Raw genomic sequence first — 27,999 nt, 5'->3', positions numbered from 1 at the left:
TGGGAATAATGGTGCAAAGTGACACTGTAACATGTATCTTTTACCCAAAAGATTTGCAACATGTTTTGTCAAACATGTCAAATGAAATTGGATTGTCTTGTGGGCAGGGAAGTATCACACAACTTTAATCAGCTGAAAGGGACAGAGCTGTGCTCTGTAATCACAGCTTATCAGATACTGTATGTTCCCGTGAAATGAAACTGAGTTAGACTATAATATAAGTTTTTACCTACAGTATTGTTCGGGTTTGTTTATGCTACCACTTACAGGGCCACGGTCACAACTGTAGGCAGTGAAGTAAGCACAGAGAGGCACTTCTGTTGTTATTCAAGCTTCTCTACACTGTTGTCAAAAACAGGTCCTTAAATTAGCCCCGCTTGCCACCGAGCAGGTGTTGGCTGTCGACCAAAGAGGTTGTGTTCTTTTGTGCATAGTGGGTCAATGAACGAGCAAAAACCGAGGTTAACATTGGTTTAGCACTTTGTGTTTCAGCAGTAACCAGTGTTCTACTGGACTGTTGAATGCTCTTCCTAGTCGGTTAACAGGGCAAAGAATGGTCTGAGCAGCTTATGGTGTCAGTTTGGTTCGAGTCCCACTCAACCCTCTAGCTGAAAAACACTGTTCCATCTTTACACCAACCTTCATTTATGTAGAAGCAGATTCCGCTTCCTCTCATTTTTCCAAATAACTCCATTACGTGATCTGCTCTGTATACCTGGAACCCTGGGACTGGTATTGCGCTGTCTGAGATAGAGTCGCTGAGCCAAGTCTCCAATATGCATAGAGCAGCAGAGCGTGAGAAGTCAGAGTTAGTCTGGGTGACGAGAAGGAGTTCATTCATTTGTTGGCTAGAGAGTGGAGATTCACTCAATGGATAGACGGGAGCGGGCCCAGGTCCCTCTCAGTCCTAACTTAACCAGTGCCCCTGCTCTCTTCCCTCACCGGCGTTTTCTCCAAGTCCCGTAGAGGGCCGTTACCCCTCCGACCAGAATGTCTGCACAACTTTCTGCATCAGCAAAAATCAAAGAAAAGGTGTTCAGAGTGAGTTGTTTGATGTTTACTAGCTCTTATCTGGTGAAGGTAATCCGGGATGGCTTGCAGAACATCAAGAAAACAACAAGCATATGAAAGAGCTGCACAATCGAGGCAGCCATACATGACGCCATGATACATAATAAATACAGTATTAATGTTTTTCTTTCCTATATTGAACTTTAAAGAAAAATAAAGTATTAATCAAACTTATGAAGCGTGAGCTGAGGTTTGTGACAATGATACATATTTATGATGCGTACGCAGAACACACACACACATACACACAATTAAATAAATAAGAAATAATTATCCTGGGCAGAAGACAACATGCTAATCTCCCTGCTGGGACAATTGAACAGCTGTAAAGTAAAAAGTAAAATCTTTTTTACTATAAGTGCACCATCAGTTCAAAATGATATGCCATCTTTGCACATTTGCCCCTTTTTCTGTTTGAAAATATGGAACCGCCTCTGCTAATTTGTTAAAAACAGCACAAAGTTTGCACAGTTTTATGGAAGACAGTCTATGGACATGGAGTGTGTATGTTATTAAAGAAACACTACATCCCTGTGTAGTATGAATACTGACCATAATGTCACTAATTGCAACACATTCTTGCTCATGAGAGAAAAAAATCAACAATCTTTGCTCCAAGCCTCTAGGAATCCAGAGAAAAAATAAACCTAAACAATATGTTCTACAGGTCTAACCACATACATATTAACACCACCAAAACCAAAGAGATGGTAGTAGACTTCCAGAGGCCCTAACCCCACCTGAAGCTGGTGTCCATTAAGGGGGTCTGTGTGGAGGTCATCCAGACCGAGAAATACCTGGGTCTGCATGTGGGTGACAAACTGGACTGACCCACCAAACATAGATGGAAAGGACAGAGCCAGCTGTACTTTATGAGGAGGCTGGGGTCCTTAGACATCTACAAGAAGCTGCTTCACATGTTCTACCAGTCTGTCATTGCCAGTGTCTTTCTCTATGCTGTAGTGTGCTGGGGAGGCAGCATTAAAAAGAGAGATGTCTCACGGCTAGACAAGCTGGTGAGAAAAGCTGGCTCTCTAGTGGGTACAGAGCTGGACTCCCTTACATCTGTAGTGGATAAGAGGACCCACAGTTGGCTGCTGTCCATCCTGGACAATGTTCACCACCCTCTGCACAGCACCATCGCCAGGCAGAGGAGTTCATTCAGCAGTAGGCTGTTGTTTCTCTCCTGCTCCACAGTCTAAAGAAGCCATTTGTCCCTCGGGCCGTAGGACTCTTCAACTCCTCCCAGTGAGGAGGCCTGATCTGGACTTTTGGACATGGACGTGTGATGTCACTACTCAGCTGCATAATATTATGATCCCACTATGACACTATACTACTGCACTGCGCACTGCGTTTACCCTTGTTTGTACCTGTGCACATAATGCTCATTCATGCACATACTAGCATTTGTTTTTATCCTTGCACAGTGTTCAGTCCTGCACATATTGGTATTGTGCACAGGTACCCCATGCACATTTACTTATTATATATACCCTCTGTATACTGTACACCTGGCACGTCAATCAATATGTATACATATAGAGACTCGATATGTTATGTTTCTCTCTCGCTCTCTCTCTCTCTCTCTCTCTCTCGATAGATAGATAGATAGACAGATAGATAGATAGATAGATAGATACAGTGGGTACGGAAAGTATTCAGACCCCCTTAAATTTTTCACTCTTTGTTATATTGCAGCCATATGCTAAAATCATTTAAGTTCATTTTTTCCCTCATTAATGTACACACAGCACCCCATATTGACAGAAAAACACAGAATTTTTGACATTTTTGCAGATTTATTAAAAAAGAAAAACTGAAATATCACATGGTCATAAGTATTCAGACCCTTTGCTGTGACACTCATATATTTAACTTAGGTGCTGCCCATTTTTTCTGATCATCCCTGAGATGGTTCTACACCTTCATTTGAGTCCAGCGGTGTTTGATTATACTGATTGGACGTGATTAGGAAAGCCACACACCTGTCTATACAAGACCCTACAGCTCACAGTGCATGTCAGAGCAAATGAGAATCATGAGGTCAAAGGAACTGCCTGAAGAGCTCAGAGACAGAATTGTGGCAAGGCACAGATCTGGCCAAGGTTACAAAAAAAAATTTCTGCTGCACTTAAGGTTCCCAAGAGCACAGTGGCCTCCATAATCCTTAAATGGAAGACGTTTGGGACGACCACAGCCCTTCCTAGAGCTGGCCGTCCGGCCAAACTGAGCTATCGGGGGAGAAGAGCCTTGGTGAGAGAGGTACAGAAGAACCCAAAGATGACTGTGGCTGAGCTCCAGAGATGCAGTCGGGAGATGGGAGAAAGTTGTAAAAAGTCAACCATCACTGCAGCCCTCCACCAGTCGGGGCTTTAGGGCAGAGTGCCCCGACGGAAGCCTCTCCTCAGTGCAAGACACATGAAAGCCTGCATGGAGTTTGCTAAAAAACACCTGAAGGACTCCAAGATGGTGAGAAATAAGATTCTCTGGTCTGATGAGACCAAGATAGAACTTTTTGGCCTTAATTCTAAGCGGTATGTGTGGAGAAAACCAGGCACTGCTCATCACCTGTCCAATACAGTCCCAACAGTGAAGCATGGTGGTGGCAGCATCATGCTATGGGGGTGTTTTTCAGCTGCAGGGACAGGACGACTGGTTGCAATCGAGGGAAGGATGAATGCGGCCAAGTACAGGGATATCCTGGACGAAAACCTTCTCCAGAGTGCTCAGGACCTCAGACTGGGCCAAAGGTTCACCTTCCAACAAGACAATGACCCTAAGCACACAGCTAAAATAACGAAGGAGTGGCTTCACAACAACTCCATGACTGTTCTTGAATGGCCCAGCCAGAGCCCTGACTTAAACCCAATTGAGCATCTCTGGAGAGACCTGAAAATGGCTGTCCACCAACGTTTACCATCCAACCTGACAGAACTGGAGAGGATCTGCAAGGAGGAATGGCAGAGGATCCCCAAATGCAGGTGTGAAAAACTTGTTGCATCATTCCCAAAAAGACTCATGGCTGTATTAGCTCAAAAGGGTGCTTCTACTAAATACTGAGCAAAGGGTCTGAATACTTATGACCATGTGATATTTCAGTTTTTCTTTTTTAATAAATCTGCAAAAATGTCAAAAATTCTATGTTTTTCTGTCAATATGGGGTGCTGTGTGTACATTAATGAGGAAAAAAATGAACTTAAATGATTTTAGCATATGGCTGCAATATAACAAAGAGTGAAAAATTTAAGGGGGTCTGAATACTTTCCGTACCCACTGTAGATAGATAGATAGATAGATAGATAGATGACTGACCTAGGTAAGCAGTTACTGGATACCTGAATGGAAAAGTTGGACACGGAGTGCTTGTGTATACGTCGTTGTTAGTGCATGTGATGGTTACGGAGGGCCACACCACTCTCAGGCACTGGCAGACTCCCAGCAGGGATAGAAGAAACAGGCAAAAGAGAAGGGGCATAGTTCAGGTCAGATCCTGCTCCTGAATTTCAGATAATTGCATTATCTCCATTAGATTCATTGCCATACATCCAATGGTTGTTAAGATACTTCACTCAAAGCAATGAGATATCAGTCACCCAAGAAACAAGATTTAGCCTCTGGGGACATCAACGCAATGAGAATCCATTCAGTATTTGTCAAGTTATTTTTAGTCTAAACCAAAATGATGAACCAATGTCAACCTATTAAATATAACACACAACATTAGGGAAGCTACCAACCAGTTAACCTTCATGGAAGTGTTTCTAACTACAGCATATGAACAGTCACTGCATGTACTGTACTGCCATTGGTTATATCAATTTTTAATTTTTAATAAATTAATATCCCCCAGGATCAATAAAGCATCTATCTACTGTTTCCATCTTATATGTGGAAAGTTTACTTGTCATAACTAAAGATTTTTCCATCACAAAAAGACGATGTCATGGCTGTAAAGGGAGCCAGATTTCAGAAATGACACTGATGGCTGAAGGTCAAGCAGAAGAACAAACAATGACAGAACAAGTCATTCTAACATTATGCAGCATCTTGAATGTCACTTTGATTAAGAGAGTTTCTATCCAATGCAGACTCAAAGAGGTGAAATCCTACAGAGCATCTGCAAACTAATGACAGTCCCATGTCCTGTACACTGCTTAGCACAAGCACAATTTCATTTTATGTCCAGGAAAATAAGACAAGAACTTAATTCAAATGCCCAGTTTCTCATAAAAAGTGAGAAGGATATTGAGAAATGTTTCTTTTTAAAATGAGAAAGGTTTCTGCTTTTGGCACAAAAAGTTACATATTTTCACTTTATAATGTAACACTTTGCCATTATAACGAAATGCTTTGTCATAATGACAAGGCACTTCTTATGATGACTAACACATGAAAACATGTATATATTTTTTACCAGTAGCAGTTCTGCACTCTCAGACCAGATTATAGTGAAGCCTTGTTGCTGCCCATACTGCCACTGTTGTGCCTAAGTAACTTACTGTATATAGCCGGCAGTAAAGAGAAATCCTATAATTTGTATAAGTGTATCTGACAAGGCAAACCATAGCAATAATTTTTTGCTGATATATACATTATTATTAATATATGCTGTTGAAAACAATCTGGTTTAATTGTTATATACTCCTATAAACCGTTGCAGATTAAAATAATGTATTAACCATACTGTACATAGTGGGCGATCCAGAGTGATGCAATTCTACATAAGGTTTGGCTGTCTACGAGACATGCTTATTTCTATTTTGTGATGAAGACCCAAAACCTCCACCATCCCTGTCCCTGCATGGGGCACGCTGGTGTGCAGAAGGTGCCTCTGTAAATGCCTGATCCAATCCTCCTGGACAGACAGGGGACCCTGAAAGACTAGGTCACAGAACCTGCAAAGATAAATTGAAAAAAACAATTTATCTGTAGCCATTTTCTACCTTGTATCAAGATCTCCACCACCCATTTAGCCTACAGTGCTCACAAATGTTCTATTGAACTGAGGTCAGGGCTTTGTCATGGCCACTCCAATAATTTAGTTGTCCTTAAGTCATTGACTTTGTTGTCCTTAAATCATTTTGCCACGACTTTGGAAGTCTGCTTGGGGTCATTGTCCATTTGGACAAGACCCATTTGTGACCAAGCTTTTACTTCCCGGTTGATGTCTTGAGATGTTGCTTCAATATATCCACATAATCTTCCTTCCTCATGATGCCATCTATTTTGTGAAGTGCCCCCCCCCCTTTTTTTTTATCTGTAAACAAGTGTTGGAAAAAAATACCTGTGTCATGCATAAAGTACATGTCCTAACTGACTTGGCAAAAAGAGCATTTGTTAACATAACATCTGTGGAGTGGTTAAAAAGACAGTATATACCTGTATATAGATAGATAGATAGATAGATAGATAGATAGATAGATAGACAGAGCAGCTATTGGTGCTGCATATGATGTAGCTGAGTAGAGATCTCTCACTTTGCTCTTTACTCAAACAGAGAGCCATACAGATTAAATATGTAATCTTTCATTTCAATGTACCTGCAGGTGAGTGTGTATATCTCCGCACTCAAGGAAGGTAAAATCTTCTGTTTTAGCCCAGGCCTTGGTCTTGGCTTCTTCAGTTTATAATCATAGCCTAAAAGACAAAACACTACACTGCTTTATCTGAGGGAATGTATTATGTTATCATTGACAGGCGCCATAAATAATTAATTCCAAAGCCAAAAATCTACATCTATTTTTTTATTTCATAAGGCATTTCTACCAATGCATCATTCTGTGCAAATATCTGGTTTCTTCTTAATTTGATTCTACAGATTGAACTTGATTTATGTTGTTTCTACATTTAAACAACACTTGTTATTGCATGGCACAAGAAACATATGTTGAAATTTTGCTGTTATTGTCAGAAACTTACCTAGTTCTTCCAAAACAGCAACTCTCTTGCTGCATGCGTAGGCTTGACAGTGACCAGGCAGACTCACAGCAGCGGGGAAGGTGCTGTTATACTGAATACAAATCCCATTTGAATCATATTTCTCTGAAAGATAGAACATCAGGAAAAGTGAGATTGATCAAAAATGTAGTTTAAAATTGTATGATTAAATTGTGCATTTGCTTAATCCTGAATTAATTCATTTCAGTATAATTTAGTTCATACTTATGTCTCAAATCCAGGATTAGGATCATCAGAGGTCTGGTTGTATTTAAAGAGAATAGCACTGTAGCATCATGTCAGAGTTCATGCAATAATTTTATTATCAATAAAACTGTTACTCCCAGCGTGAGCTAATGCTTCTTCCACCTGGTTTCCTTCTAAGCATATGATTTGCACTCTTCTGTTTGAAAAGTGTTACTGGTAAAGTTTAACACAATCGTGTGTCTTCAGGGGGGTTATTTTCACATACACTACCCTACCTCTTGAGAGTCACAGAGTATTCATAAACTACACAAAAAATAACAGATCTGTTAGTCCTATAACGGAAAACTGTCAATGATCCTGCTGTGTGCCTTTGCCTTTTAATAGATAGTCAGAAGTGGGATGCTTAAGAAGTTATCCCAAAAGATCTTCTAAAATTAAAAATAGCCTGATTTTACTTTTCAAAGTAATTTTAGCTTGAAGAAAAAAAAAAGCCTCCCAAGTCAAAACATCTTTGCAGAAAAAAGATAAATATTGATTTTCTGTGTTAACTAATGTGTAAATTGGCTTGATGACACTATCAGCCACAGCTCAGTGATGAAAATGCACTGCTATTAACAAGCAAAGATATATTATCATTTTTAGGGGAGGGCACACAGCAGATGGACATCTTTGGGAGGACACTGCAGTTGTCACTGTAAAGCCATGAGAATGACAAGTACCATTCAGTTTAAAAGACAGTACAGCAAAGTGGAATTTGATTTTAAATATTTAGCAAACTCTTTGTGGTACCTGATTGAGAGTTTGATTTAGACAGCATGGGCAGAGACACAGGGTGGCCAGGGGTGGCACTGGCCACCTCTGGTGCCAAGCCTGCCAGAGTCAAAATGTGATGTGTCAGTGTTAATGAATATAAAATGAAAAACAATGGAAAATTGTACAACTAACATTTTCCTGGTGCTTCATAATTGATATTGGTCAGATTAGTTTTATTTTATATCATGCATGCAGCATGATATTTGCATTCATTTCTCTGACTGTGTTGTTGTGGAGCACTTGGCATGATTCGCCTCAGTGGGGGGAAACCACCACACAGCAGCAATGTCCCTGACCAGGAGTAAATAAGGAGTGCCGCACAAGTTAGTTAAAGGAAGCACTATGTGTTTCTCGTTTCTATACAAAATAAACAAGTTTAATCTTAATCATGTATTGTTTATTATTTCAGAACTAGCAGTTTAATTAAATGTTTTTATGTATTTCAAATATGCCACCCCTCTCTGAATCTGTGCCCCAGCCTGGCCACCGCATCCAAATTTTTCTACAACATGAATAATAAGCGTCAAACTCAACAGCAAGAGGATCTTATGATTTTTTGATATGAACTTCAAACTAATTTTGATGGCATTAAATGTGTTATTTCCTCAAATCAAATGATTGTGAACAATTTTCATACTGTTTAGTGTCCACCTATAGTATACAGATTATCTGTATTGTGATACTGTTAATTTGTGATTGATTTTATACTCAGTACTAAATTTCTTTTAACTTTATGCACTGCCAAAGGAAATATTTATGTCAAAAATTCTAGTCCCAAAATATTGATATGGATCTAAACACGCCACTATTTAAACCACAGACAGGAGCTCAGTAATATACAGTTACATGACTGTAAAATCAGTAGTGTATTTAAAGATATAATGCCCCATCTAGTAATACCAATATTATTGTAATCATATCCTAAGGGAGCTTTCCCTTTAATTAGGTTAACCTGAATTAAAATGGTAGTGTACCATCACATTATGCAAAACTGCAAAACATGATTCTTTTTATATAACACTGTATAATGTACATACACAATGTAACTGGAACAATATACAAGTTCTATTCCTTCGCCAAGTGCCATTGGATACTGACCATAACCAAGGCCCGTTTATGAGGGCTATCTGTGCATTTCTTATGAAGTCCCAATACAGATGAATAATATCATAGCAAGAACAAAACATGTTTCCTACATTTCCTACATAAAAATCAAAGGTGAGGGTCATGCCCTGAAACACATCTTACAATATGTCTTATGGGTGTCTGTGTCAAACATCTACAATTAAAGTATAATTTAACAAACCTCTGGCCACTGTTCAAGTTTTTTTAAGATGTATTTGCTACTGTACTGTGACTCCTAAACATGAAATTCCACTTGCAGAGACTTGAAATTTACCAGTGATGCTTTAGAAATAATGTTGGTACTGTACTTATATAATACTGTTAATAGGATAAAACATGCAAAAACTGTTTTATGACCTTCTAAGATACTGAACATGAAATTGCAATCAAACATAGCATAAGGCTACATACTGTGAGTCCACTGTGTTGCCACACTGCTCATTTGTATCTCCTCCTTGTATTCTTTGGCCATATCACAGAACTTCCTGGTTGCATAGGCTTCCTGGTTGTTTCTTACTGTAAGCTCCACATCTTCCTCTCTTGTCTGGAACAGTTCAACTAAAGTGCCCAAAGAGGCTTTGGTGCCACTTAGTGCCTCTACTTTAAGCTTCTTCCTCTCTGAGAAAGCCCCTACTTCCTGTTTTGGTACCAAGCTATCCAGTATGGGATATGGAATCCTCATCCCATACTGAATTTTTACTGGGATTCCAGTTTTCATCAGAAACAAGCCATTGCTGCTGATAAATTTCTGAGAGACAAAAGGTTGTGGAGGAAACCGGCTCTTCTTAAGGAGTTGGAGGATGTTCCGATGCTCTCTTTCGTCCTGTAGCAGTTCATTTAGGATGCACAGTGGTGACTTACTGGAGCTGCTAACACTTCTGCCTATTCGTTTCAAGTGTCCCCTCACATGGTTGGAGAGGCCAGTCTTAGTATCAAACCAACCCCAACACAGGGGACATGTGTGCTCTCCTTGGGTCTCTGGCTTGGCAGCTGTAATATCACAGTAAAAATGAAATGAGAGAACAGAAATTCCAAAATAGCATTTACTGGACAAGCCCAAATCAGAAGATGTTGGGACAGTATGTACAATCAAAATTAAAACTGAAAGTAGTGATGTGTAAATCATCTGTGTCCTGAAACACAACAGTGTTTAGCTGCTATATACAGTAATTGGCCAAGGATCACAGTGGCTATGAAGCTTTATGTTTCACTTTTCAAACTACAAGGGAAAGGCATTTAGAAAGAGCAACAAGGGAAAGGCATTTAGAAAGAGCACTAACCAATGTGCTTGGTGAACACAACATGCGACCCAACCAGTCACAGCTGTTGTTATCTGTGTCTCCATGATGTGCAGTTACATCTCTGGATGTCAGGCTACTGCTTAGGCTATGACATGGGGGATGGGGCTATGCATTATCTACATCATACCTATGGTGCAGATTCGATGCAGAACCATAAATCAAGCTTAAACTTCACTGAATCTAATCTACCAATGTTAGCCTACAGTCTAATGCAATAGCATCCAGAGCCTGCTCCCATATAATGGTGAAATCTTCCTTATTTCCTTTGCTTTATAAAAGAAAAATACGTGTGTGGAGTTGTTTACTTGTCTGTTGTGTTGGTTGAAATAGAACTTGTACCTTTTCTCATTTTCTTTGTGCCAGCAGAGATCCTTCTGCGTATTTGGAGCTGATTGTCCCGCAACGCCACTTGTGCTGGTGAAACCATGTGCCGGGCATTATAGCTCAGGCCAACTCGATGAAGGTGCCCTCGCACATGATTAGACAGACCCACCCCAGACTCAAACACTGCAGGGCAGTATGGACAGGGCTTGTGTTCTGCCACTTGTGTGGGGAAAACATCAAAGTTGTTACTTGTAGCCACACAAGGAGATTCTGGGGAATCATCGCACGCTGTAGCGTCGATGTACTCCTCCTTGATTATGAGTTGCTCTATGTCACTGCAGTCTTCTTCTCCACCATCTTCATCCTGGAGTGCAGGAGGGTTTGGGTCTTTGTCAGAAAACCTCTGCCTCTTTCTGAAATACCTCCGGGCATAAGGATTCCTTTCATTCTTGGTGCTTTCCAAGGAACTGACTGGAGCTTCACTGTTGTCCTTACTGAAGTTACTGCTACCCTCACAGCCTTGCTCAAACTCCATAACTGTAGACTGTTTCTGAAGCCTCTGGCTAAGCTTTGGCAATATATTATCATTCAGATTGCCAATAGTGTTGTGCAAAGGTGTTGGCATTTTACTCACTGATGGGGAATGTTGGTTTGTTTGCACTTGTAAACTCTCACTTGCAGGGCCATTCTCGCGGCCCTGACAGAACATCTGGTCTAATTTAAGATTTCTGGCTGATAGTAAAAAATCAGTGGTTGCAGCACAGTTTGCCTGCTTTAAGCTGCCAAAAGCCTTGCAGTCACTGTTTTCAGTGTCTCCTTCCACACAGGTGAGATCGGTTGCCACATCGAGGTTTTCTACTGGTTGTAGGAGTAATTTTCCATGCTTGTCAATCGTCCACAAAGACGACAGCATGTTTTTGGTGCAACCAACATGGTACTCGAACAGAGGAGAATTTACAGTTTTGTCACTGGACTTGTGAATATAAGTGTCCTCTAATTTATTGGTGCTGTGGGGGAGATGGGCTGTTTCTCTAAGAGCAGACTTAAATGTGCTCGGCTTACACCTAGCAATTTTTGGCTGGCCAGCAATTATTTTAAAATGACCATAATGTGGTCGCTGATTTTCCAGCTCAGAACATCTTCCCAATACTACTTGGTCTCTGCTAGAGAAAAAACCCATTTCACACTGAAGCCGAACGTGGTCTGCTTCCTCTGCATCATTAGTATGAGTCATTTTCCTGTTTTGAGGCTGGTATGTGGTGAGGTGTGCAACCTGCAAGTGTGCTTCAAGTGCCTGCTGTGTCAGGGTAATGTAGTTACACTCTTCACAGAAGTAGTAGTGCTTCAGATTATCTTGTGTTTTGGCGTGCTGGACAAAGATTTTCTGGGAATTACAACCAAGTACACACTGAGGGCGCTGTACTGTGGTGGGCCTGTCTTCAAATTCAGTCTTTTTGAGACCATTGATTTCCTCCACAGGTTTTTCAAGCCTGTCTTGGTGAATAATGATGTGCCTCATGAGGGAGTAGCTATCACAGAACACACGCCCACACTCCCTGCATAAAAAGGGCTGCGAAACATTCTCGCTGTTCACCTGATTATGCTTGCCTAAATGATACATCATATGTCTGTGGAAATGCCTTTTTTCTTTGAAACTAACATTACATATTGTGCATGAAAAGAAAAGTGGATCTTGTTCCAGCTGCTCTGTATTCAGCTGATCCACTTTTGGACTAAAATTGTCTTCATGTTCAGGGTCATTTTCATTACACCCTTCCTGTGTTGTGCTAGAAATATGGTACCCAAAGTCTAAAGCTGTGTTCTTAGGAAGATCTTTGAATGGTGCAACAGAATATTTAATATCAGTCTGTGTACTTAAAGAGCCATCCTTGTTGGCAATGTCAACATTTTCACCATCATCACTACTGCAGAAATGTCTGTATGTGCAATACAAGCTGTTGTTACCCTTTTCTAGGGAGCCTGACGCTCTTTTTACATGTGCATAGCGCTTCCTGTCTGTTTGGTGCATCACTTCGGTCTCCAGCCTTCTGCCATTGTGCAAGAAATGCTCTCTTGCTACCTCCCATCTGATTACCTCAGCATCATCATATTCATCCGAGGAGCTCTCTGACCATTCTATGTTCCGTCGAGATCTTGCTTTTATTGTCTGCTTTGTTGAAGGTTGGCTAATGTGCATTTGCTCTGCACTGTCACCTGACAGTGTGGAAAAGGCCAGTTTAGACTCATTCTCCTCCGAGTGAGACAGTGGCGTGTTGACACATGGCTGTGTGGCCAGTGTTTTTACGGCGGGCCCCGCTGTGCTCCTCCAAGCGTCTGATTGAAGCTCACTAGGTGGTTGTAACACCTCAGGGCTCGTGTCCTTCTCCGCCTGCCACACGGCATCCAGGACATTGTTGGATAAAACAGTGCCTTTGTTCAGGACACAGTGTACCTCTGAGGTGGGGTGTGAACCAGGTCCATTAACAAGTGCTCCTGAAGGCAATGAATTGCCTGCATGGGGAACAGCAGGGACACTGCTGTATACAAATGGATTCGGCTGGGTTCCATTTAAAGGGTTTTCATGTTCATCTGAGGACAGACCTGCAGCATTGTTCTTCAGGGAGAAAGTGTGACTCTGTAATGGCTCCTGAGTACGACCCGGGCTGTCAGACGACGTTTCTGCATCTTTGTCCTCTTGTGCATTTGGCTTCAGATCAGACATAGTAGCAGCAGTACTTTCTGAAATATAAAAGAACATCACAACATTATTAAGTGTATCCTAAAACGCGCTGTCTAACAAGCACAGAATTTCCTCTGTTCTTTATTTACTGTCTTCTTTAGTGCCATATTCAATCATCTGAAGAAAATTGGCAAAAGAAGTAATGCAGATGAAAATTACAAAATGAAACACTATACAACAGGTACAATAAAATCGAGTTCTGTTTTCTCATTCACGCTGACAATGTGGTTCTGTTAAAAAAAATTAGTTTTTGGGCTATTCCCACTGCTCCATAAAATGAGAGTGGTATTATTCTGTGCCACATTATGATTTTCCAACACCCGCTTTCGCCACCTCTATTCACAACAAACCCTGCTGTTAGCCCTGAATACCCTGGCGAGGATGCTTAATTATGTGAGCGTACCTCTGGGGTACAACCTTCCTGCTTCTCCACCTAAAGTTCTCAGTCGTCTGCTAAAATTGACCAATTTCCATGGGAACAAAGTACACCTCCAATGAGATCATAATACGTCTTATCACTCTGTGATGGTGTCAACACAGATCCCAGCATGAGACTGTTGTTACTTGAATCCTGACAAATTGGCAGGCACACAATCTGTCTAAAACACAAACACAGACCCACACAAAGACAACATTGCACATACACATGGACAGGCGTGATTCTTTTAAAAGTGGCTGAATTTAAGGAACGCTAAGTTTTTTATCTGGACAAACATATTCATTTGGTGGTTTTGCATTAATAACTAGCATCATAATCAGCATACATTTCAACCTGTGCATGCTACATTTTATCACTGATTACACTATGCTGTCCAAAACTGATTTAGTTTAAAATGTACAGTATGCTCGGTGGATTTGACATCCAGGGCTGGTCGCTCTCTACAGGAAGCTGCATTGCTAACGAAGTGGTAAATTCAGTGTTAATGAGTGGCTTCACTGTTACCACCTCAGAGGTAAAACCTTCCGAGCTCCATATTCTCCCCATCTGTTGTGGTGTTAGAGGTTCGAAGAGGGAACAGACGCTCTAAATTTGAAGCGAACTTCAGTGTTACCCCCAAACGGCAGGGTGGCAAAACCATCAAAATATCTTGGTTCAAAATGTGCAAGCCTCATTAGCAGCCAACTCACGCAACTGGCTTCTATATAAAATGAACAGAGGTTCAACAGAAATGTTTGGTTTTTTTATTTGCTTCTATTTACTTAAGCTTAGTTAATGCTCAAAGGCTGACTTTGCCTTGCCTGAAGATATTTACAGGCATTGTTTATTACAGTTAAGCTGTATGCACAGATCAGTCTGCTATGAGCTTTACCTCACCCTGTCTGGATTGTTTCCCCAAGATACATGCCTCATTTTTCGTTTCATTGTTACGTGCCTCAGTTTGATAAATTAGATTTACAATGAGCATCATCACCAGGCAATAAAAAGGCAAACTAAGACACCTTTCAGTTTCATATTGAGCAGTCATCATATATATATCTTCCAGGACCTGAAGTTTCTATTTTGTATCTTGAAATGAGATTGAAAAATCCTCTTTGGAAAATGTAATATACTGTGTTGTTACACATAAATCTCTGGTGTTATTAGGCAGATGTGCACAATGTGATGTACTGTATATAACAATCCTACTTTTTTGAGCTTATATGGTTATAGTACAGTAAGAGGTGCTTCTAATACTCTGCTCTGAGTGGGCAAAATATTCCAAACAACCAGTCCAGGTGGCTACTTTATTAGATACATCTTTATAATCTTTGCAACATAACATCAGTTCTACCATAAATTTTAAAAGTTCTAACATTTAGTCAAAGAGGTTTTATTGTTTAGGGTGTGGTTAGTGCTGGTGTTGTACTGCAGAGCATTATACTGACAGGTGTTTCTAAAGTTCTGTCTAAATGAGGTGGAAAAAATCTAGAAACACATCTCAATACGCAGTAATGTAGTCCAGTACCGAACCAGTACCTATGACATGGTGCTAATTCAAACAAAACGCAATAAACTTTAAATAGGTAGGATGTATTGCAAGGATGCTGTAATGGATGGCACAAGAATGTAGAGGAACTAATAAACTGGAATATCCACATCCATTACAACAGAAGCTTTGATTTGTAGTTTACTAAGCGCAAAAATGGAACAGTTTCAGGTTATGAGTCAAACATGATCTCCTGCAGCCTGTTCTGAGAGCTGTTGGGCTGGGAAGCATGCCATGTCCTACTCTCATCAGTATGGCTTTGAATCTGGCTCACAAGCTCACCTCATATACAGTAATGCCAGATCTCTCTTCCTGTTATTTCCCACTAGGCACCTAACCCTAATACCTGAAAATGCCAAAACATTCTCATGTAATTTATTTTTTGCCTCATTAATGTATAAGTAGTAATACTACCTCATAATCTTTATTAAAGCAATATTAGTAGAATAGCAGGTGCATATTATTCGAAACAACATCGTGCTTCCATCACAACTGACATTAGTGCAGAGGCCAAGTGTTACTGACCTGTCAATGCATAAACTTTTTCACCCTCTTAGCTCCAAGGCATTGTAAACTGAATGCCGCTGGGTTTTGAACTGTTGGTTGGACAAACAGCTGAGCGCTGAAAACATTCTGAGAGGAATTCTTCACTATTTTCTTACAGCACTGAAAATAAACAACACAGTTATCAGATGTGAAAATGAATGTTATTTGCATCCTGACAGGAGACAAAGTCCTGTTGGCCGGTACAATGGACGTCCCAAAAACATAGTCACTGTGACATTTTTATCCTACTCTATCTTAGACGTTAATGCCAAAAACTAATACAAACCTTTAAGCCTAGTGGGACAACAATCTGATTGAGCCGGAGGATTTTGGCACTGTAGACTTGTGAGGTTGAAAATGTCTAAGTAAATTCCTTCTTCCTGTTCGACTGAAGACCCAGGCTGGCAGCGCAGTGGAGAGAGCACTAAAAACAAACTGGGACCAGTCAGCCAAACACTGTCAACTACTGGAGCTGTCTGTGTGGATCAAGAGGCAACCTTAATGTACAGTATATTCCTCTACCATTGCCTTTACTGTCTAAACAACAGGCTTGGGGGTGCCTCAACTACTGGACTACACAACTTCCTCAGCTAATGGGATCTATTGATTTATTTGACACAGTGTGAATTTATGAAGCAGCCTCTTTAGTGTGAGAGTATCAAAGTGTGGCTCAAAAACAGAGATTCAGCTTGACACTCCAGTAATTCCATGATGAGCATCATCTCTCAGCAAAGGTGCCACAGCGAAACACACACACACACTGTGAAGTTTTCTGCCATCTTCACCCTGCAGTTACCCATCGTATCAAAGAGAAATTACACCACAAAATTACACCAAACCTCCCTTTCCTATGACTATGTGACTAACTGGCTTGTTCAGAAGAAAAATGTGAAACTAAAACTTTAATTTCTTAAATTATCACATGAGAAAACATAGATCAAGTGACTTCACACAATGTCATTGTCTGGATTACATATTCTTTTATCCCCCTGGATTTCTGTCACCCAAAGGTCATTTCCATAAAAATGGTCTCCATTCTCCCTAATGGGATTTTGGCTGTAATTATGTATGCCAGCGTCTTGCACAGATGCTATCAGCCCTGTCATCCTGAATTGCACAAATGTAATTACACAAAGCCTTTGATAACTAAACAATGTAATTTACTGCTTGAGTGAAACTATACACTGGGGCTATATGACTCAAATTATACACTAAAGGAAAACCTATGAGGACCATACTGTATGTGTATGCTGCACAGAAACTGTTATTTAGAGTAAGAACAAATTAAATACTAATGCATGGTTTAATAATAAAAATATCAGCATGCATTCAAGAGATAGAAACAAGAAACAAATCACAGGTAATTATTACTAGAATTAGTGTCTTAAAAGAATGGTTTGACATTTTGGGGAAATAGTTGTATTCACTTTCTTGCCAAGCGTTAAAGAAAAGAGAGCAGCCAGTTAGCTTTGCTAAGAATAAGCACTGGAAATGCTGAACTAGCTGTGTCCAAGCAAAAAATCAAAATAATAAAACTAGAGCTTTAATAATGTTTCCAAAAATCTGTGAGGGTTATACATATGTACATAATTGAGAGCCAATAAGACATATGAACTTCCAAGTTATGTTCCTCAAATGAATCCCTTGGGAAAAATGAGAACCAGAACAACACAAAATGGGTCCTAAAAGCCTTGATCCATATCCGATCCAGATCATCTTTTAGAGTATGACAGGCACTTATACTGTGCATCTTACCTGGACATTTCAGGTGTTTTTCTTCATTATCAGCCAAGTTATGGCAGAAAATATGTGTTGAATAGGGTTTTCAATGTCAAATTTAAATGGCTGTCAGATACAGAATCTGGATCAGATCCACAAGAAATCTGGTCTGGTGATAGACACTACCACCCTACATACAGTATGTGTGTCCAATTTCCAACAAAAAATTATTTTGATGACGTTTGATTGAGATATGATTCTTTTTAATTTAGCTCCATGTTAAAGGTAGGTATTTTTGCGATTTTTTTTTGTGACCTCGACCTTTTACCCTTTTCAGCCAAACTCTCATCAGGTCTAGGGTTGGTCCCCACCAGTGTGCAGTGTACCAAGTAATCCTGCTAACCAACACACACAGAGAACCAAAAACATAACCTCCTTGGAGGTAATGACAGTTTTTTACCAGTGCTGCCATACTAGTAAACTTAGATGGGAGCTGTTTGTATGCTCACAGAGTTGTTTAACTTAGGTAAACCTATGAAAGTTTCTGTTTCCAATAACACACTCTGTGTTGAATAATAAATTGCATTTATTTCACAGAATGAGCTGGAAAAATATGCTAAATGAGAGGTTCCGTTCAGTTACAAAGGTTTGCTCAATTGTGACATCAAGACTTTAGCTCTCCAACTTATAATGCTATAGCAAGCAGCTGGCTAGCCAATAGTAGCTTAGCATTTGCTCTGGAACCATGTGTATTTTGGTACCTTCAGACACAGCCGGGCTGGTCCTTTCCCCTATTTCCACTCTGTTATGCTTAGCTGCCAGCTATAGTTTTATATACAGCGGACTGATGTGAGAGTGGTATCAGTCTTCTCATCTAACCCTCAGCAAGTAAGCAAATATGCATAGTAGTATGATAAAACAAGTAGCTCAGCAATATGTGGAGGCTTTAAGCATCTATAATAAACAAAGACTTGCACATCCAGGGGAGACAAAAGCTACAGAAATACTCACGGAGACAGAATAAGGGTCAAACTGAAGAGCGCAGTGCCTTGAACCACAGGTAAAACTGTCTGAATCTCACAAACTGAAAACAGTCTTGCTCTTCGGTTCAACACTGGCAAAAAAAAGAAGAAAAAAATCCCCCTGAACCTGCCCACAAGAAAAGTTTTTCTCGCACCCCTCTCCTGAACAAGGGGAATGAGTGAAATGCTGGTGATGGTAGATTTACTGATGAAAAAGGGTGAAGCGAGAACATTCGGAGTGATAAAAGGGGACAGGGAGCAAGTGACAGTTGGGTTAAGACAGAAGTCATGTTCAATAGCAGGTAGAAACATCAAACAGTGAGTTCACAGGAAAACCGTGCAACCTTGTCTTGAAGGAGGATTTTCTATTGTGTGGAGTAGATTATATCTGTTCAAGCTGCTGACACGGCCTCATTTGCTGCCCGTAGTGTTGGAGGGGGATTAAACGATATAAACTTTAAAGCTTTAAACAATACCTTTCAAAATTAAATGGATTAAGGGAGGGATGTCTGATGGGGATTTCCCAAGGCTTTGTTAGTTTTAAACTCTACTCCTTTTAAAGGGTGGAAGAAGAAGAAGAAGAAGAAGAAGAAGAAGAAGAAGAAGAAGAAGAAGAAGGAAAAAAAAAAACACAGCAGTTAGAAATTTCTCAGGCATGTGACCGTTTTAATGAGGCTGCTCTCACGTTGAGGAGGGCAGTGGGCACAGGAGGGCTGCCAAGCAGATGGCTCTCATAAACATCATATCTGCTCTGTTTAAATACATGACTTCTCATCTCCCAACACTGAGAGGAAAACAAACCCAACCATCACCACAAGCACTACCCACTTGCCTGCGTTTGGCAAGCTGTGTCGGCTCGCTGAAATGGCACATTTCCATTTCCTGCATTTCTCCTTCATAACAATATGCATGAGCTGTGCAATTGATATACATAACCTGTAATCTGTTATAAGTATGCAGAGAAGATGCAGAGATTGCAGTGGTGGGGAATTTTTGTTTAGCGGCAGTTAGGATGTTGACTTTTATAAAATGTCATTATTACCATATAACTGAAAGTATATAAATGCTACACAAGACAGAAGTTGTTGCTATGATTAGACATGCACCGATGCTTCCCACTTCAGTGGAGATGGAAAAAATGAAACGCACACACACATATACATACATAAAAATATATAACAAACTTTGCTGCTGCTTTGCCATAGACATGTGACCATTCAGATGAAAGGGAGTCGGTGTCAAACTGCTCTCCAAATTGAGAACAGGCACCACATTGCTGAGCAGACATCATTGAGCTTAAATTTGGAGGCATGTCAAGCATCGCAGGTATTAGGATGAAATCTCTCATTATCTTTCTTTAAGACATAATATGAGTGCACCACAGCAGGAGCGAGGGGGAACCACGGAGAGCAGGGGCCTCGTAGTCACTAATGGCAACCAAAGTGAGCCCTCAGTAGTCACCTTGAATTTTATTATTAGACCAGGACAAACTCTGAACAGAATCAAGTATGTTGTTTGCAGATTCTGATTTAGAGACCTAGAAGTGGCTTAAAAAAAGCCCTACCATGATTATATGGGGTCAAAGACATGACATGAATAGCAGAGCCCATAGTGAACAAAGAAGAAACGAGCCTCTGAAGAGAAAACTGTGGCTGTCAAAGAGTCACAAGGAGGCCAACAAAAGCACATTTATCTAACTCTATCAGGAAAAGTGGACAGCTTGAGCTGTGTAGCCTTGACAGCAGTGGGATTCCCTTGTCATTTCCCAAGGTCCACACATTCACACGCACATACACACGGATGCATGTAAGACGATTATTCAGTACCGCTTGTCAATTGTACCTTTTCAACCCTGATCAATGAGTCGTCTTGCACCAGGGGCCTGTATCAGCGCCAGTCATTAACATGTGAGTGCCACTCTATCAGCTCCAGCTCCAAATAAATCAAAGGGTCGGCCACAAAAGAAAAGGGGCTAATATTTCCTCAATAACCCTAGAGAGACACCATGGAGAGATGCAAATTGCCTCCCAGGAGACCCTGGGGATGTGAAGGAGAAAGTTGTAGGGAGGCAACGGGAAGCTAATGAGTATAATGGTAAATGTATACAAGGACTGAGAGAAAAGCCTCTATTCATACCAATTAATACAATCTTATCAATGGACGTGCACTGTAAGAGGAGGGCCCATGTCTAACCCCAAGCCCTCCCCCTCATTTCCACTGTGCGAGTAACTGTATTATTCAACACGAGCCAGGCTATGGTCATTAGCCCTGTGGGAGGCTGGGCCGGGCCTGGGGAGTTAAGGAGATTTTAAAAACCACTCACTCTTCACATCAAAACAAATCGGGCCAAATCAAAGGGGGCTCAAAAATATCCTTTCTTTAAAGGGGTGACTGAGGAATTGCCATTGTTATGAAAGCCTGCTTTCTACAGCATCAATGCACAAATTCATAAAACATAAAGATAGCAGTAACTAGACGTGGCTTTGTCAGTTATGCTGCATTTCTTAAAAAATAATAATAACTGATATCACAATCACAATAAAAAAGCATTAAACCATAGCAATGTTACAAATATTTGCATAATACCTAGAAATATGGCATTGACATTCATTAAATAAAAGCTGCTTAACAACTGTGACATTTGACCTTTCCTTTTTTTATATGACTACCAGATTAACAGGCTTTGGTTTGGTTTGTGGTTAGAAGGAGGCACTTCCTCATCTGTTTCCAGCTGTTTAAGATCAAGTGACATTTTCTTGATTTGAGAATAAAAATGCTTTACTCTCTCTTGTTTCAAATGATTGACTTTTTTTTCTAGTTAATTCACGAAACAAGTGAATTACTTGAGGAAACTGGTTAAAATAAACTCAGTCCAGAGATGTGAGAAATGACGTTATTATTAAAGACAAGAACCTGCTAGGATAAACATTTTTTGCAGTGTATGAAATTGTGATTTTGATATCATATCTCAGAACAAACATCTGACCGTATGGAGCATTCCACATTGATACATTTCATCACTGATGTTAACAGCAAGTTTTCAGTCACTTAGTATGATAACTTTATTTTAGTCACCTTGCCATGTTAGGCACTTGGCTGTAAAGACAGTACACAGGTCTGCATGGTAACAGGCCATATTGATACATTAACGGTGCCTTGTAGAGTTGTCTCTCATTAACAACGTTATGTTTACATTCAGTGTACATGACAAAAACAAAACACAGAAGAACACTGCTCCACAGTGCCACTAGTGGTCAAAAACTCCAAGGGGGGGCCTTTAAGTTACCTCTGAATCAATGCAGCCTAATCACTGAAGAACCTAGGAGTGAGATGCAGTTTAAGGAAACATTTGAACTACCTGAAAGGGCAAACAAATGCTTCTAAAGTATAAGAAAAAAGGGAATACCCTATCAGTTTGAAGGTCATTTATCAGGGTGGAGAAATACCCCTGACAACAGCTGACTGGAGAGGATTTGCCTACTAGAGATCACAGAGGGGACTGAAATGAAGGTTAATCACTATATAACTTTCTACATGTATAATCCTACACTCCAGATTTTTTTGAGAATGTCTGTAAAAGCCCTCTGTCAGCATGACTGTGCCTAACCCATGCCCTGTGTGCTCAAATCACCGAAATATCACATTCAACTTGAGGAATAAATGGTAAATTAATGAAAGAAGTGCTAAGCTCCATAGGTATCACAGAAAAGGTGAGCCGCCTCACCGCTCAGGTACCGTAGAAACTCACTAATCCACACCCTCGATGACAGAGGTCGTTTAGACTGAACTCTAAGACAATACTGATTTGACATGCTTGTAGACCTACACATACAGTATTTCAATAAGACCGAAATATACCACAAAGTATTTGTTAGGTAGCCTGGAAGAATAAAATTATAAAACCACAATTTACTAAGATACTGTACAAATAATGGAAGGCTATTCCTCAAAACTATGTACAAAATGACTTGTACTATCATATTATTATTAAACATCAGGACAGTCTTAATTCATAACTGCATACCGTTTTGATTTTTAAACAGATTTCTTTTCACCTTTTTACTCTCAGATTTCATCCAATGATAATCATGTATGTAAAATGGTGAGACATTCTTTGTGTCCATCTACATCTCTTCTTTATCATCGATTCACTTTAACATGATGACACAAGCCACATTAATTGATGTTTCTTTTGAATGTGTCAACCCTTAAAGTCAGGGCTTTGACTATCAGTGATCATATTCTGCCCCTTAGTGGAGGAAAGGGTCCATAACCTGAGTGGAAAGGGATAATAAGAGGCTTGATCTGCAGAGGCTGAGGAGCAGACTGGACTGTGGACATCTACAGCTTGAGCCAGTTCTTCATCCAGCCTTTGATGGACTGCAGAGTTATGCAATCTTAGCCTTTGTCTGTTTTAAAACAATTTCCTTGCCAGAAATTTACATGAAGTTGCTCCCATGGCTGCTCTAAAAGAGGAAGGGGGTGCTATTTAATTCCAATATAATCCCTTTAGAAGAAGACCCAAAACTAGACTCCGAACATGATGTACACCGTTTTTATATAATCAGGCTGCATCATATGTCAGAGAATCAGAACCAGAGAATGAAGCCACATCCGTAGGAATTCTGCAAATCCTTCTCAGTAGAGCTGCTGTCACAAAAGCTTTCTCATACCTCCCTACTATTTGCTACAGGAGCAGCTGTAAATGTTCACTAATATAAAGTGAAATGAAAGGTGAACAAAGAAAACTAAGTGCTGAAACAGGCAGAGGTGAAATTAAGGCTGTAGTTGCACATAGTGCATGTACTAAAATCAGCAAAATGTGAAAAAACAATATCTCTAAAGTATATTTGTTGCCAATCCTACCAGAGGCCAACATCTGACATTTTACCTGAAACTTCCTCCAACAAAATATGGATGTACATCTTGGTACTTATTTGGTTTCTTTGAAATTCTGTGCATGGCTGAACAGTGACAGCTGGAGATTAGACAAAAAGTGAAATGGTATTGAAACTGACACTATATAAAAGACCAAAATCAAAATGAAATAGGCCTGCAGTTAACCATATTTCAATGATCAAATTATGTAATGTCACAAAACAGTGAAAGAATGTCCATTACAGTCCAACCAACAGTCCAAACTCAAAAGATATTCTCTTTACAGAAAGAAAAGAAAGGCAAAGAAATGTGGGAAAATGTTCATGAATAAGAAGCAGAAGCCAGGAAATGTTTGACATTTTTACTTGAAAAATAATATGTCCCATTATCAAACAAGGCGATTAGTATTTAGTCATGAAAAGAGGGTGTGTGCAGGGCCGCGTAGAGCCTGTCTTCAATGAATCAGATGTGCAGAGCATGTGCTTTGCTAGGTTGTTTAGAATGGCCAGTGCTGAACTATCAGTGAAGTTGTAGCCTATAAAATAGAATATCTATTTATCAAAAAACAACATCAGCGTCAAAATTCACAACAATGGCTTAGATTTTAAGAAAATGAAACAAAGACCAGAGTATTGTAAATAGTAGTTGTGCGTCAGTAACTCTGTTTCACACTGGAAAATAATCAACAGCCAGCTTGTCACTCCCTACAACCTGCCAAGTGTAGGAGTGGAAGCACTGACACATGTAACTGACATCTCAGATTTAATTTGACTGGTAATCACACCCAGAGCATTTCACACATCTGAGCTACAGTTTCAGGTGTTAAGCTGGTAAGGAGACATACAACTGTGCCTGAATGATAACACCTCATCAGATACAGTCATATTTTACTGTAGGTTTATGCTCTGCCATAATGATTATAATAATAATACTAACAAGAATATAAGACCTAACATAACACACATTTTATTGTTTTCAATAAAAACACAATCAACACTCTGCTTTTTCTTTTCAGATGCTTTCACTTTGGTTCAGTGGCTATTTGACACAAAACGTGCTGCCTCACTGCATGTCACCTTACTGTGATTCTTGTCTGAATCATAAACCATGAGCTAATAACATCGCTTCTAATAAGAAACAATATTCTACTAATACCACCTGTGTTTGTCAAATTTGAGAATGTTGATCTGCATAATCATGCAGCATGCTGAGCAAGATAAGACAAGAAAAAGAACCAAACAGTGTGCGTTCACCGGTTTGTGTTGAAGCATGTGGCTCAGCAGGTTAATGTTAATAACTCTAAAGATGCCATATAATTAGTCGCAGCCCCAGTTATTTTGCCACAGCATGTACTGTATGTTACAGCAACAGTACAGTTTGTTAGCCCACATGGTAAATAAGCACCTTGACAAAAGCCAATAGAGCCACAACCAAGCGTCTGTTTGCTACCCATTCACAAACTGAACCTTAGAACTAAAAATGTTTAGACAAATTCATGCCTTCCATGGTGGAAATGTAACTAGTATGGAGGCTATAGCTGAAATAGTCAGTCAGTGAATTAATTACTTGATCAACAGGAAATTAATCTGATAATTAATTCATTGCTTCTCTAACCCTTTAAGCAAAAATGCCCAACATTCTTTGGTTTCAGCTTCTGAGCTTAGAGGATATGCTGCTTTTCTCTAACAGTAAACTGGCTTTTGGACCATCTATTTGGGGGGAAAGCATTTACTGACATCATTTTGGCCTCTGACAATAGAAACATTTTTCACAATTTAACCTGATAATGAAAATAATCTTTGATTGCAGTACTAATGTTTTCTGAACAGCTTCACATTTTAATCACCAAGAGAAATAACTGTGAGTCATTAATTTCATGCAGATGGATTTCACTGCAATGTGAATGTGACTCCATGAAAACCTGCCGCTCTTATTTCCTCAGCTCTGATATATTTCTGCAGACCTCTATATTCTTGGTAGATCCACCTGATTACTAAAATATCTCATCTCTGCAGCTGTTCCTCAGCTGACTTGCTAATTCAGGCCAGTGTACTTCCATTTAAGTAATCCCAGGTGTCTTCATTTATAGCTGTGTAAGCAGGCAGCCAGGCCAGCAGAGAACACACAACTGTTTGCTATGCTGAGCATTCAGGGACTTTAGGCAGCTTGGTTAAAATATTTGACCTTGTCAAGTGACATATAATCGATAACATCAACCTCAACCATCTGATTTATTTAGTCGAGCAGTTGATTCCTTTGCTCTGTGCAGTATACTAATACAGTAAAACCTACACTAGCCTGTTAAGCTGCCACCGGCTTCTTCCTATAGCCATGTAAAGCTCGTCCTCAGGCCCCTACAGGGAGTAATGGACTCATTTATGTAGGTCTTCATTCCCAAACTGATACAGGAGAAACAATAGAGTCCTAATTTTGCCACTATGTTTGTTATCTCTGCTGGTTTTGTTTAATGATTAATTAATCTGATGAAATCACGTTACAAAATTGAGAAAGGGGTGTCGAATTTTTCATTTAACACTGATAAAACCGTTCTGAATGGTCACCATTTGCTTAAGAATGGATGTATGTATAGATGTATGAATTCTTGTACCCCCACTTTACTATTATTTACTTTATGAAACAAATTGTCCCCCTGTGACCAATTCATTATAAGCAGTGCTTGCAGGACAAGCCCACATTGTGTTACAGTCTGTAACTTTTCATTTTGATTTAAATTTTTGGTTCATTTTCAGAATTTCATGCTATACAAATTTATTCATACATAAAAATATCTATTTCCAAATATAAAAAAAATAGGCTACATATTACAAAAACGTATAACAGCATCAAACTGCGATGTAAATAATCTTCCCTAGGTGTAAAAGTTCTTTAATGACAGTACAACAATGAATGCTCACTATTTGAAGCAGTCTGTTACCGAATGAAACCAGATCCAAAAAGAATACTTATAAAAACAGCTAAAAAGATTTTATTATCGTTTGCATTGCATTTCATGTGGATGTAATTGCAAGTGGTGACGCATGTGTAGCCGTCCTGTCCAGTTTGTTGACATGTCAGAGCCAGAACACCAGGCACTCAGTATTTTAGGGACACTTCCTAATGAGTATCACTTCATGTCATTACTAACAGATGTTTATATCAAATGTGGTTAATGCTAATCTAGAAAATGCAACACAAGCTTGGATTGTTAGCAGAAAGCATGAAAATGGAGTAGAGAGTAGTAGACGTGCCATGGACACAGCTTATTTCGCTGTGTTGGGAATATTTTTGAGGGCCCTATTTAATGAGTCAATTAAACGCTCCACACATTGAACATTCAAACTAAATAGGGCGCAGCACAGAAAATACACTGCTGATCATCTGGGTCAGGTGTCTTCACTCAATCTGAACCTGCCTCGAATGAGTGTATTTCCTACACAAATTATCAGCACAACAACAAACGTTGTGTCGTCCTACGAATTCAAACTTAACAGCTGTTTCCCGAGTTGCCACAAATGGTCTCTCTGTCTGTTCACACTGAACCAGCTACACAGCAGAGACCATAGCTGGCTTTATTTTGACAGGCTAGCCTATGCGGCAGCCATACCGAGGACCTGTATCAGCAGTGTCTTAGAAAAAGACTCCATGTTGTAAGAGTGGACTAATTCGAGTTGAGACGATATTACAGTAAATAGCAGCACTGCTCAGTTATCAGTCACTGCAGTGTTCGCGGCCGACGACGACAGCGACACATCACTGACTAATGACGGCGCCTGCTTACACTGTATCCCTGCGCGCATCAAACCGTACAGACTGTCACACCTACCTCAGGACGACGACTCATATCTTCAAGTTCGTTACTGCACTTCCCGCCGTCGCTCGTCCTTCCCCCTATTAGGCTGTCGCCATTTTGTTTTAAAATCAAGCTGGTTGCACTCTGCTCCTGAGAAGAGAGGCGTTTAAGAAGGGAGGTAGAGAAAGGAGCGTCTCCCAAAGTGCACACCGACCCCTTATGCACATTTCAGCTCCTCACCCTAACAGATCGAGGAAACTGGGGAGAAGCGCCTGACCTTGAATCCTACATTACACCACTTAGAGAGTGTAGAGTGTGGCTATACGCCTTTCTACAGAGACAGTCAGTGTAATAACTGGGCTGTCACTGTCACACAACCGGCTTACACAAAATGAAAAATTTATTTTGCAATATATCTATTATTTATTTAACTTGGCCAGTATTACTGTAATCAGGGAAATGCGCCTGTGTTGATCTGTTACAAACCACAGCAGTGTCATCCACATGTGTAACACAGAAGGAAATGGTTAAATTATGGTCTTACATGGCCATGAAC

General features: G+C 40.0%; 1 protein-coding gene across 2 annotated transcripts; it reads right to left on the bottom strand.

The window, feature by feature from the left end:
- Window positions 1–941: 941 nt before the first annotated feature.
- znf644b (zinc finger protein 644b) lies at window positions 942–27,762 on the bottom strand. Of its 2 annotated transcripts, XR_002275683.1 has the most exons (7): window positions 27,477–27,762; window positions 10,797–13,520; window positions 9,568–10,146; window positions 6,994–7,116; window positions 6,615–6,711; window positions 4,410–5,969; window positions 942–1,006 (listed from the first exon to the last, which is right to left on the bottom strand). XR_002275683.1 is itself a non-coding variant. In XM_020609997.1 (6 exons), exons 2-6 carry the CDS (start codon window positions 13,501–13,503, stop codon window positions 5,792–5,794), a joined length of 3,684 nt encoding a protein of 1,227 aa, XP_020465653.1. In that variant the 5' UTR covers window positions 13,504–13,520; window positions 27,477–27,762; the 3' UTR covers window positions 4,361–5,791. The 2 variants fall into 2 exon arrangements, 1 of the variants encoding a protein (XP_020465653.1); XM_020609997.1 differs by lacking the exon at window positions 942–1,006 and having other exon boundaries at window positions 4,361–5,969.
- Between the last annotated feature and the right edge of the window lie 237 nt (window positions 27,763–27,999).

This window comes from Monopterus albus, unplaced genomic scaffold (genome assembly GCF_001952655.1).
Source record: "Monopterus albus unplaced genomic scaffold, M_albus_1.0 scaffold103.1, whole genome shotgun sequence".
In the NCBI taxonomy this organism is placed as follows: Eukaryota; Metazoa; Chordata; class Actinopteri; order Synbranchiformes; family Synbranchidae; genus Monopterus; species Monopterus albus.
Note: the sequence above shows the minus strand (reverse complement) of the source record. Positions and strands in the feature narration are given on the sequence as shown.

Bases quoted from the DNA above. Each gene is read 5' to 3' on its own strand.
- znf644b (XM_020609997.1), bottom strand. From the start codon at position 13,503: ATGTCTGATCTGAAGCCAAATGCACAAGAGGACAAAGATGCAGAAACG. The intron at 10,147-10,796 runs GTACAAGTTCTA...GTGATATTACAG, and splicing joins CACAAAGAAAATGAGAAAAG to CTGCCAAGCCAGAGACCCAA. The intron at 6,712-6,993 runs GTAAGTTTCTGA...TTTGTCTTTTAG, and splicing joins TGCTGTTTTGGAAGAACTAG to GCTATGATTATAAACTGAAG.